The following is a 12,721-nucleotide window of genomic DNA, read 5'->3' on the forward strand; positions in this document are numbered from 1 at the left end:
AGTCGAGCAGAATTTAGTAATAATGCTTTTAGTTGAGTCCAGTTGAGTCCATGCTTAATAATATTTAAGCTGAGTTGAGTCTGGTCTTTAAAAATTGAGCCAAGCTCAAATAATTGTAGAGGTCTTAGAAAATAATATTATGTTCCTGGTGTTTATGTTGATGTACCATTAGCATTATATTAAAGTGTATTTACGTCTTCAAAAAGTTAGTCATTTATGTCTCGTGAATAAGTAAAATATAACTAATAATTATACGATTATACCTATTTATGAATTATTTTGAAATTGAGTACCCTCTTTTATCGCATAATCGTCGCACCTATATTTTTGGCTGTAAAAATTGGGATAAAAAAACTTCTCGCTTAAACGTCGAATGATGTTTTTGGTCCCGCTATTAGATGCTGAGCGCATTGTGTAGGTATCTTTTCCGTATAAAACGATGTATTTTAAAGTAGAAATCTAATATTTATTCGGACATTGCCACTTACTTATTTAACTAACGGAAATACAAAGTTGTCTGACGTGTAAATTTTCTTTTAAAGACGTTTTTAAACGTTATTTCCTTTATCTAATACTCTGCATCGCCGCAGTGTACCTCTTATGAACGTGTAGCCAGCTTGAGTTGGCATAATTCATGTTTGGTTATGTTGCTTCCCGTATAGAGCGCGCGCACGTAGTCGAATATCGATATCTCGCCGATTGCATGCAGCGCGCGCTCTCTCTGTCGGGTGCCGAGTTAACTAGGTACATTTGATGGCCCGAATTCTTTCGTGGTAAATGTGTACTACGGCAATAGTTACGCGTTAGTTCACGTCGCAGATTCAAGTGGCTTGCGTTTTCTATTTAAAGTTCAAGAAAGGTTTTTCTTTAATGAATTATTAATATGAATTGTTTGACGTGCTCTTGTATTCTCCACCTTTTTTTTAATAAACGGACTTTCCATGAACGGGTTTTTTTTATGAATAACTTTACCTAACAAAATTTTTTTTCCCCGCATAATCGTCGCACCCCTACTTTTCAAACTTGATTTTAGAATAAAATGTGCGACGATTATGCGAGAAAACACGGTATTTTATTCCCACTGGATTCTGGAAAACTCAGTAGCTGTGAAGGACTTTCAAGTCAAGGAAAACTATGAGTTTTAGTGAATTTAATAACGAAAAAAATATTGATAACCTTAATAATGTTTAGTTTTAATTATCTTAACTATACAATTTCCTAGATGGTAATTCTGAAGGAGAGAATCTTTTCTAGAAAAATAGCCAAAATTATTTTTGAACTTCCTGGCATACTGTTAAATTGTCTCCTAAGAGAGTGTTGTGATACATCAAGTAGTTCATCAATAGTTAAACAATTTAACTAGTGGCTGGGTTAGGTTAGCTACATTAAAAATACACTAGAGTCCCGTTATAGCGAGGTGTCACGGTTCCGGGTTTGATCCTCGCTATTACCGAATTGGACAAATTTTGGCCCCCAAAAAATAAAAATTAACCGAAAATAGCATAAAAATTGTGTTTAAACCCGTATAATTGGAAAAAACAGGAAATAACAGGTTATATTAATGAAAGCTTAATTTCTGTGAGCAGATGTGTGAATTCTCTTTAAAACGATACCCCACAAGTACGGATGCGATCACAGATTGCATCAAAATAACCAGAATACCCTACCACGCCACGTAAGTATAGCATCTCAGCCCGCGGCCGACGCAGAATTGTCCTGCTATCTATTGTCGACTTGGGCTGTCTGCTGGCGGCCATGTTGGTTCGGGATGTTGCTAACAGGTGGTGCTAGTGTAGCGCAACGATTTAATTCCTTACAAAAAAGCAGCAGAGCGGCAACGCACGTACGCCTCAAACGAAATAGTCGCTTGGAAACTATACTTTTTTCATTTAAAGAAACCTGTCAACTTTTTTAGAAAATAAATTTGGGATTAAACTCAAACCATCACCACCCCTTTCCTGGACAGATACCCCAACAACTGACCGAAACAAAAGTTACAAGAAAACTGTCCTAGCGATTAGGAAATAAATACGGTAGTGCCTACTAGAGATGTAAAAGTAACGAAAAAATGTGTACCCGTATGTATTCTCTACTATAACAATTAGTACTCGTTACTATCGTTACGTTACTCGTTACTTCTGATACCGCATAACATGCTATGTTATGTTGCAGCAACGAATCCAGTCGTATTGCGTACGCGTACAGTATGATGTCGTGTAAATAATAATAAATAGAATATAAACAATTAACAATATTTGATAATTAATAGTTTTTGTTAACCAAGAAACAATTAAATCTCATTAGAGCGGCTTTTTAATTTTATCTCTTTTAAGATAACAACAAAAAAACGTGAAAATACGCCATTATTAAAACAAAAACATATATATTTCTAATTTGTAAAAAATACTTTCTTACGTTGTTTCTGTTCCAATCTCAAACTTTGTCTACACACACAATACCTTTAATAAACAGTAAAAAAACTTGAACGACGAATTTCCAAATTATACTTTACTTAATAAACAAACATCGTTCTTTGTAACGTAAATTCATCTAATATGCGCGCGCATGCGTAAAACATACGAAAAATGCGAGTAACGAGATGCAGCCGTGTGTAACGTTTCGTTTCTCGTTACTAGATGGCGCACCTGTTACTCAGTACCGAATACATACGGTTTGCTACAGCGCTAGTGCCTACTATTTGTCAGATAGTAAAATAAATAACGTGACGTGTTTGTAAATGTGTCACGACTGAAATAATTCCAAACAAGTTTATAAATATTTGTGTATTATTAACGCGATCAATTAGCAACAAGTATAAAGACGGCTCTGACTTTTTTGGCCTAAAATAGTTATACCAATGTTATTATTCGTTAATGAAAATGGCACAACAAATTAATTAAGAGCATTTATATCAAAAAAAGTGCACATTGTTATGTTTAATGGTGGGAAAAAATAGATTTTGTCTATTTTCTAAATAACAAGAAATGTGTACAAGTATATGTACCTATATTCAAAGGCTTGGTTTATTCGACTCGAGCATACCTTGGCCTGAAGCCAGCCAGTGATGCTGTGACTATGAAGTCGCAGGCACAGATAACTAACGGAAGTTTGATAAAAGAAAGAAAGGATGGGATTCTATTTTTAAACCCACGCACTTAGGTGGCGACTGCAAGGCTGAAGAATGTGACAGGCGTCAACGGCAAGATGTCTAGTGGCAAGCGAGAGGGGTGGAGATAAAGCAGACAAATAACAAAAGCGCGCTTCATGCGATCACGCCGTAAATTCCTCAAAAATACCTCGTTATAGCCGTGTTCTCGCTATTACCGTGCTCGCTATAACGAGATTCTACTGTACTATAAAATAAGTAAGGCAGTTGTTCAGGTTAAAATAGCTACCTTTTATTTAATTTAAAGTTTATATAATTTATTTATTAGTTTGGAAAAGAGTAATTTATTTGTACAATTAACTTTATAAGTATCATTAATTTTTAAGTGAATCGTGTGAAAGAAAATGTAAAAAAAGACATATAGACTTTTAAGAGGATAGCTTTGTAAGTGTAATTTATTTCTGCTACGTGAAAACTGTGATTTTAAATGACAAAAGGACTTGCAGATAGGCCTGTGCGAAGCTTCGATTTTGCAAATCGAATCAAAGCTTGTTTCGATATTCGATTCGGCTTCGCCAGTAATTTGCTATTCGTTTCATTTGAAGCTTCGAACGTGATGTGAAGCTTCGCATGCATTGCGAAGCCTTTTTTTTAAAAAAATAAAACTGTCGGTAAATACCGTCGTGCGAGAAAGTGCTAGCTCAGTGAGTCCCAATACAGCCTTAGTTTTTCCTGCAAATCATCAAACACGCTACGAATACTAATATTAATGGCCACGTAAATCGATTGTATTGAACAAATGAACATCGAAAATCTCCAGTTGCAGCCACGGCCGTAGTTGCTACTTTGTTTTCAGTCGTGAGGTGTGAGCTGTGAGGTTATGACGACATAGAGTAAACATTCTCTTTACCACGTAAAATGGCTAGTTCAAGCCGAAGTTGTGACGAATCACCGGGTTTTTGTTTAAAGCGTAAAAGAACAAGCCTTATTTGGGATTATTTCACCGAATCTGGAAGTTCGGCGGCAATGTGCAACGATTGCAATAAAATCTTCTCGACGCCACGAGGCAAGTTTATTCACACTACCCAAGTCCAAACAAATTGTATAAAGAAAATTATGTCTACTAGCATACATCTGCTTTTTGTTTTTCACAGAAGTAGTATTCAATACTTTTGAAATTATATAATCTTTCTTTTTATATGTAAATATCTGTTTGAACCTAACTATAAAATAAACTTGTTTAATTTTAGGAGTAAAGACGCAAATGATATTGTGAGGACATAACCGCACTTTATTTAGAGGTTTCAATAATCATTCTGCCTTTCAAAACAAGATTGTGCAAAAAAAAAAAAAAAAAAAAAAAAAAACTTTTATTTTGTGTTCGTTACCATTTCCGACTAAGAAATGCAAATAATAAAATATTTTATAGTATATTATCATAACATACAGAGACGTTTCGTTTAATTTAAAATGGATAATTTTATAGAATAAAATATATGTTCTTTTGAAAAAAATTAAATAGGTATAAATAAAAAAAAAGGTATTGTTAAATACCTCTCACCATATTTGATGATTCTGTGAAACAACACTGCAATACTTACAGTCAACCATTTGAACAGTTAGGTTAGCTATATTTATAATACAATAAAATGGTTTCAATTATTGGAATGATTAGATTATGTTAGGATAGTTACTGATGAGAGGGGCACATCAAAACGAAAGTAATCAAAAATTTCCAAATGCATTTTTTCTTGCTTACATTTTTTCTAATTCTGTATAATGGAATTGCAATAGTTTAAGTAGTTTCCTGGTAATTTATCATTTTAATGGTTGGTTAGGTTAGTATGGCTACAGTAAAAATAATGTAAAATTTTTGGGAAGGCTAGGTTACTTAGCTACATTTAAAACTCTGTAAATTTGTTTGAATTGTTTGTTAGGTTAAGTTTGCGACATTTAACATATGAAGTCATATGAATGGTTGAGTTTGGTTTGTAGCATTTAAGATGCTTTGTGGGACAATAAAGGATCACTGGCAAAATTATTTTTTTTTTTAAAATATTTTATATTCTGTTTTCACCACTCCCATAAATAATTGCCTAGGCTAGGTGAGCTACATAAAAAATACTGTGAATTGGTGTGGATTGTGAACTGTTGGTTAGGTTAGGTATGCAACATTAAAAATAATTAATATAATTTTATGAAAATGGTTATTTAATTTTTTTTTTAGGTACTACTACTACACTGCAAAACCATTTGCAAAACAAACACAAGATGCTGTATGCGAAGTTACAGGAATGCAAAAATTCAGAGATGTCTCAAACATCAAAAAATCTTCAAGTAGGCCTAACACAACCAAAAATTTCCGATTTTGTTAACAAACACATAAAAATGCAACCAGGTGACCCTGCTGCACAAAGCATCACTAAACAAATTGCACAAATGTTGGCTTCTGAGATGCTGCCTTATGACTTTGTTGAAGGCAAAGGTTTCAGGGAGTTACTTGGCAACAAGTACATAGCGCCCACTTACCAAGTGCCCTCCAGAACAACGTTTTCAGAACACTACATACCAGCTTTGTACAATGAAACCAAAGAAACGCTTAAGTCCCAGTTGTCGAATGATTTGCCTAGAATATCAGCTCTGTCTCTGACATCAGATAGTTGGACATCTCGGTCCACTGACAGTTATGTCAGCCTGACGTGTCATTACCTGCAACCAGATTTTACTTACGTTTCATTTGCACTGAACACTGTTGTGTTGCAAGAGTCCCACACGAGTGTTAATATCAGCACAACGATCAAGTCTCTCAAGTCTCTTTTGTCAGAGTGGGGAATATGTACGGAAACATGTACTGTTCCCATATTTTCCATTACAGACAATGCAGCCAATTTTAAGCTGGCTTTCTCTTCACTGTTTCATGAACGTTCACGATATTGCTTTGCCCACACCCTCCAAATAGCCATTGAAGACATTAAAAAGGATTGTCCCGGTGTGAAAACTCTACCGGTGTGAAAACTCTACTGAGCAAGGCTAGAGGTATTGTTGCTCACTACAGGAGGAGTAGTTCGGCTAGCAAACGACTACACAAACTCCAGGCACAACTAAATATGCCTCAGCTTGAGGTAATACAAAATGTAGACACACGTTGGAGCTCTGAATTTCTCATGTTAAAGCGGCTGTTACAAATAAAAGCTGCCTTGGTCGCAGAACATGCCAACAGTGGAAATACAGAAATGTTGTCATCATCGGAATGGAAACAAGCAGAAAGTATTGTTGAGGTGCTACAACCATTAGCTGAAGCAACAGAAGAAATGAGTGGCGAAAGTTATCCAACCACATCAATGATGATACCAATTCTCCACTGTCTAACATCTAACCTAGAAAGCCATGCACAACAGCAGAAAGATGGTATTTTGTTTGCCAAAGCATTGTGCAAAAACTTGAAGTCAAGATTTCCAAATTTCAAGAAGGAGCAAGTCAGTTGCATTGCAATGCTAGTAGACCCTAGATTTAAGGGTGTGCTGATGTCTGATGTTGAGGCAGAAAGTATTCTTGGTACTGAATTAAAAATTTTACCAAAAGAAGCAAATGAAAAGGTGATTGTAAAATCTAGTGAAGAAAAATCTGTTTTGTGGGCTGCACTTGACTAACTGCCCAACCAACCAGCCACTAACCAGAAAGAAGATGAAATAAGAAGTTATCTCAGTGAACCGCGTCTTCCAAGAAGTGACGATCCACTGGGTTGGTGGAGAAATCAAGGAAGTAAAAAATATCCAAACTTGTCTGTTGTAGCTGCAAAATATTTAGGGATTCCTGCCACTCAAGTGAGTTCTGAACGACTGTTTTCAGTGGCAGGTAGTGTTGTTACCAGTAGAAGGGAATGCCTTCTCCCTCAATATGTTGAACATTTGGTGTTTTTGAAGGCAAATTTAAAATGACATTTGATATGTTGAACAATGACATTTGATATGTTTAACTATAATAACAAATCTTTAGATAATTAATTTTTTTTTTACTTAACTGCCTAAAAAACAAAGCACCATTGTAGTTCTAATGTAACTGCATAAAAATATAATTTGCTTTATTCATTGTAATTTTTAGAATTCAATTTTTTGCTTATTACTTTGCTTTGTTACTATTAAAAATATAATACAGATAAAACTTTGAATCAAAGCCTTACTATTACCTATTAATCCAGTATTTAATAATTTAAGTGTAATATTGCCTTGTCAAGAAATATACATATTCGCAATTCGATTCGGCTTCGCGAATATTTTTAGTATTCAATTCGATATTTGCTTCACATCCAAAAAACACTATTCGCACAGGCCTACGTTGCAGACTTGTGAAATATACTTTATAAGTGTAATTAATGTTCGAAGGGCGTGTTTTTTTTGATCTTTCATTTTATTCAGCTAGAGATTGTGATTTAACATTATGCCTAAAAATAATAAAAATGTAGAAAATAAAATGTATTATCACAGGCTACCTGATAATAAACCACCAAAAGAGGCACATCCTTACTGTTCCCAATTATTATCTCTTGTTCAATAAAAAAACAATAATAATCTCTATCTATACATAATAAGCAAATATTTTCACTTCTGTTGCATGTGAACTTCATGCATACATTTTATTGTTATAATTACTATTCTGGAATATTTAACCTAATTATTGATACTAGACATAAATATTTTACGAAAGTGTTAAGAATAAACAGCATGAACAAAATAAACAGAGTGTACAAAAAATACCCTCTTTTATCGCATAAATGTCGCACGCGCGTAATCGTTGCACCTTTATTTTTAGCCGTCAAAATTGGGATAAAAAACTTCTCGCTTAGACGTTGAATTATGTTTTTGGTCCCGCTATTAGATACTGAGCGCTTTGTGTAGGTATCTTTTCCGTATAAAACGATGTATTTTAAAGTAGAAATCTAATATCTATTCGGAAATTACCACTTGTTTATTTAATTAACGGAAATACGAAGTTGTCTGACGTGTAAATTTTCTTTTAAAAACGTTTTTAAACGTTATTTCCTTTATCTGATCGTCTGCGTTGCCGTGGTGTACCGCTTATGAACATGTAGCTAGCGCGAGTTGGCATTATTCATGTTTGGTTATGTTGCTTTCCGTATAGAGCGCGCGCACGTGGTCGAATATCGATATCTCACCGATTGTATGCAGCGCGCACGCTCTCTGTCGAGTGCCGAGTTAACTACATTTGATGGTCCGCATTCTTTCGTGGTAAATGTGTACTACGGTAATAGTTACGCGTTAGTTCACATCGCAGATTCAAGTGGTTTGCGTTCGCGTTACAGTATGGGTTTTCTATTTAAAGTTGAAGAAAGGTTTTTGTTTAATGAATTATTAATATAAATAGTTTGACGTGCTCTTGTATAATTCACATTTTTTTTTAAAAATAAACGTACTTTCCTTGAACGGGTCTTTTTATGAATAACATTACCTAACAAAATATTTTTTTTCTGGATAATCGTTGCACCCCTACTTTTTAAACTTGATTTGAGAATAAAAAGTGCGACGATTATGCGAGAAAACACGGTAAGCAACTCATTATCAAACGGAGTTACTAATTAATTTCATCAATTTAATGACTGATTACTTTAACTTATTATCATATAATATACAGTTTTAAAAATGACAGCGAATATATATAAAATAAAAGATACAAATATTTCATGTACATTAAAACATAATAATAATAACAAAAAAAATATTTGCTTGTTTAAGTAGTTCAATCTTAAACCTGGTACACAACTAATAGCTAATAGCTACATTAGGCCAAGAACTTTCACTACAACAAAGATGCACAGCTAGTTTCCAATGTACTAAAAAATATTTTGCAAATTTAAAAAATAATTCAAGATGGCGATAAGGTTTTCCTTTAACCATAAAATTTACTAACATCATTTAAATGAGTAAGTGACAAAAAATCATAGCGCACAGATATCTTCTGTACTGCTGGAGGAACTTACGACTATCCTTGACCTTCTTGAGCATGTTCGCCCGGGCAGACGAGTCCTCCGGCCGGGCAGAGCCGCCGCCCCCCGGGATGGGCGTGCCGCCCCCCACGGGGCCCGACATGCTCCTCGTCATGCCCGGGGAGGCGTCCGTGCCGGCCGGCCCCTGGCGCAGCTGGTGGCTGCTCTGGGAGGCCTGGGGGCCGCTCCTGGGGGCGGCTGCAGCGGAGCTCGAGTCCGCGACCAGGCGGCGCTTGTTGATCAGGTTGTCTAGGAACCTGCGGCCCCGACGCATCAGACACTCCCAGCACATACTTTGCATTATGTATTAATAAGTAGAGTGCTAATACGTATTTTTCAAATCAGAGTCTTGCATTCAAATCACAAAGAGTACCGTGACTTTATCAAATAATTGTCTCATATTTTATGCTAAAATCAAGTTTGAAAAGTAGGGGTGCAATTTTTATGCGAGAAAAGCATTTCAGTTGAGGTTAGTTTTATCATAACAAAACTGTTGCATGGCAATTACGTTTAAGTAAAAAAGCAGAGTAAACAAGAGTACACCAAACAATTAAAATTAATTAGTCATCCAACAAAAACAATTTTTGTATCAAATCAAATGAAAACAAAAACAGTAACCTGAATGTGAGGCAGAACTAATGTAGCTAATGTAACTATTGTCGTAATACACACTAACCACGAAAGAGTGCTGGCTATCAAATGCAGTTTACTCGGCATGAGACAGAGTGCGTGCATTTCATACAATCGGCGAGCTATCGATATTAAGATTACATACACACTCTATACAGGCATCAACATAACCAAACATGTATGATGCCAACTAGTGCTTGGCTACATTTATATACATGCTACATAGCGGTGATAGAACAAATAATAGTATACGATTTGAAATACTGTTTAAAAGAGAATTTACAAAAAAAGGAAAACTCTTATTTCTGATAATTAAATATGTAAACAGTAATAAAGTAATATTCTAATGAACAATTAATTTCAACTTAAATAAACCCACAATTGAAAAAAAAACTTTTTGGGGAATGTATTACATGGAAAAAATTTACATCTTATAGAAAAAATGGCAGGACCTAACATTTGACTGTATTAAACAGGAAATTGTATGGAGTGAAAACATCTTAAATGATTTTAACTGTAATTACTGAATTTTCACTTTATAACTACCACACCACCTGACTGCAATTTGAAAACAGTCCTGTAACCTTAACAAGGGCAAGTTCACTATTGACACAAGCACTCGGAATCTTAACAGTGGGATCAAATATATCATTCAGCTTTTCTGCGGTAATGTTTTTTTCTCTCTCCCAAATTTTCAGGACTAAAATAATGATGCATTGACTATGCGATAAAATACAGTACCTTTTATCTGCCCCTCAAATCTGAATCTAGCAGTCCAGGGTCAAATAAAAGTAATATACAAGAGAGACAAAATACTAAATATGGCATTAAAAATCATACCCTTTAAATTAAATACATAGTAACAATCTAAGTTTTCAATATTGAATCGTAATTGTACTTAATTTATATAATTACATAAAAGATACAAAATATTTAGGAAAGATAAAAGGACAGGTAAGTACAAATAAAAATACACATATACCTATGAAACTTCAAAATTGTCGGTGTTGAAATAACAGTACATTTCCTCCAGAATTTTTCTTCAAATCTTTTCCAATACATCTCTAAAACTTATAAATACTACACTTGTGGTAGTCACGTCGTCGCTCTGCTGGTAGTTTACAATGTGCTTGGTTATGGTCAAGTGTGAGGGCGACAGTTCAGCTGAGTGGCTGTAGAGGAGGAAGGAGCCACGGAGACCCTCACTTGTGGTAGTCGGCGTCGTCGCTCTGCTGGTAGTTTACAATGTGCTTGGTTATGGTCAAGTATGAGGGCGACAGTTCAGCTGAGTGGCTGTAGAGGAGGAAGGAGTGACGGAGACCCTCACTTGTGGTAGTCGGCATCGTCGCTCTGCTGGTAGTTTTAAATATGATTGGTTATGGTCAAGTGTGAGGGCGACAGTTCAGCTGAGTGGCTGTAGAGGAGGAGGAATGAGCCACGGAGACCCTCACTTGTGGTAGTCGGCGTCGTCGCTCTGCTGGTAGTTTACAATGTGCTTGGTTATGGTCAAGTATGAGGGTGACAGTTCAGCTGAGTGGCTGTAGAGGAGGAAGGAGTGACGGAGACCCTCACTTGTGGTAGTCGGCATCGTCGCTCTGCTGGTAGTTTTAAATATGATTGGTTATGGTCAAGTGTGAGGGCGACAGTTCAGCTGAGTGGCTGTAGAGGAGGAAGGAGCGACGGAGACCCTCACTTGTGGTAGTCGGCGTCGTCGCTCTGCTGGTAGTTTACAATGTGCTTGGTTATGGTCAAGTGTGAGGGCGACAGTTCAGCTGAGTGGCTGTAGAGGAGGAAGGAGCGACGGAGACCCTCACTTGTGGTAGTCGGCATCGTCGCTCTGCTGGTAGTTTTAAATATGATTGGTTATGGTCAAGTGTGAGGGCGACAGTTCAGCTGAGTGGCTGTAGAGGAGGAAGGAGCGACGGAGACCCTCACTTGTGGTAGTCGGCGTCGTCGCTCTGCTGGTAGTTTACAATGTGCTTGGTTATGGTCAAGTGTGAGGGCGACAGTTCAGCTGAGTGGCTGTAGAGGAGGAAGGAGCCACGGAGACCCTCACTTGTGGTAGTCGGCGTCGTCGCTCTGCTGGTAGTTTACAATGTGCTTGGTTATGGTCAAGTATGAGGGCGACAGTTCAGCTGAGTGGCTGTAGAGGAGGAAGGAGCGACGGAGACCCTCACTTGTGGTAGTCGGCGTCGTCGCTCTGCTGGTAGTTTACAATGTGCTTGGTTATGGTCAAGTATGAGGGCGACAGTTCAGCTGAGTGGCTGTAGAGGAGGAAGGAGCTACGGAGACCCTCACTTGTGGTAGTCGGCGTCGTCGCTCTGCTGGTAGTTTACAATGTGCTTGGTTATGGTCAAGTGTGAGGGCAACAGTTCAGCTGAGTGGCTGTAGAGGAGGAAGGAGCGACGGAGACCCTCACTTGTGGTAGTCGGCATCGTCGCTCTGCTGGTAGTTTACAATGTGCTTGGTTATGGTCAAGTATGAGGGCAACAGTTCAGCTGAGTGGCTGTAGAGGAGGAAGGAGTGACGGAGACCCTCACTTGTGGTAGTCGGCGTCGTCGCTCTGCTGGTAGTTTACAATGTGCTTGGTTATGGTCAAGTATGAGGGCAACAGTTCAGCTGAGTGGCTGTAGAGGAGGAAGGAGTGACGGAGACCCTCACTTGTGGTAGTCGGCATCGTCGCTCTGCTGGTAGTTTTAAATATGATTGGTTATGGTCAAGTGTGAGGGCGACAGTTCAGCTGAGTGGCTGTAGAGGAGGAGGAATGAGCCACGGAGACCCTCACTTGTGGTAGTCGGCGTCGTCGCTCTGCTGGTAGTTTACAATGTGCTTGGTTATGGTCAAGTGTGAGGGCGACAGTTCAGCTGAGTGGCTGTAGAGGAGGAAGGAGCGACGGAGACCCTCACTTGTGGTAGTCGGCATCGTCGCTCTGCTGGTAGTTTTAAATATGATTGGTTATGGTCAAGTGTGAGGGCGACAGTTCA

The 12,721-nt window shown here is 37.4% G+C and overlaps 1 protein-coding gene across 4 annotated transcripts in view; it reads right to left on the bottom strand.

Annotated features, from left to right (window-relative positions):
- Positions 1-12,721, bottom strand: part of LOC134537917 (rab-like protein 6) — a 100,969-nt gene that overhangs the window by 66,321 nt on the left and 21,927 nt on the right. For all 4 annotated transcript variants that reach the window (XM_063378873.1, XM_063378877.1, XM_063378875.1 and 1 more), the window contains exon 7: positions 9,102-9,364. In XM_063378873.1, coding sequence (XP_063234943.1) covers positions 9,102-9,364 — 263 coding nt within the window. The remainder of the gene's footprint in view (positions 1-9,101; positions 9,365-12,721) is intronic.

This window comes from Bacillus rossius, chromosome 12 (assembly GCF_032445375.1).
Source record: "Bacillus rossius redtenbacheri isolate Brsri chromosome 12, Brsri_v3, whole genome shotgun sequence".
NCBI lineage: Eukaryota > Metazoa > Arthropoda > Insecta > Phasmatodea > Bacillidae > Bacillus > Bacillus rossius.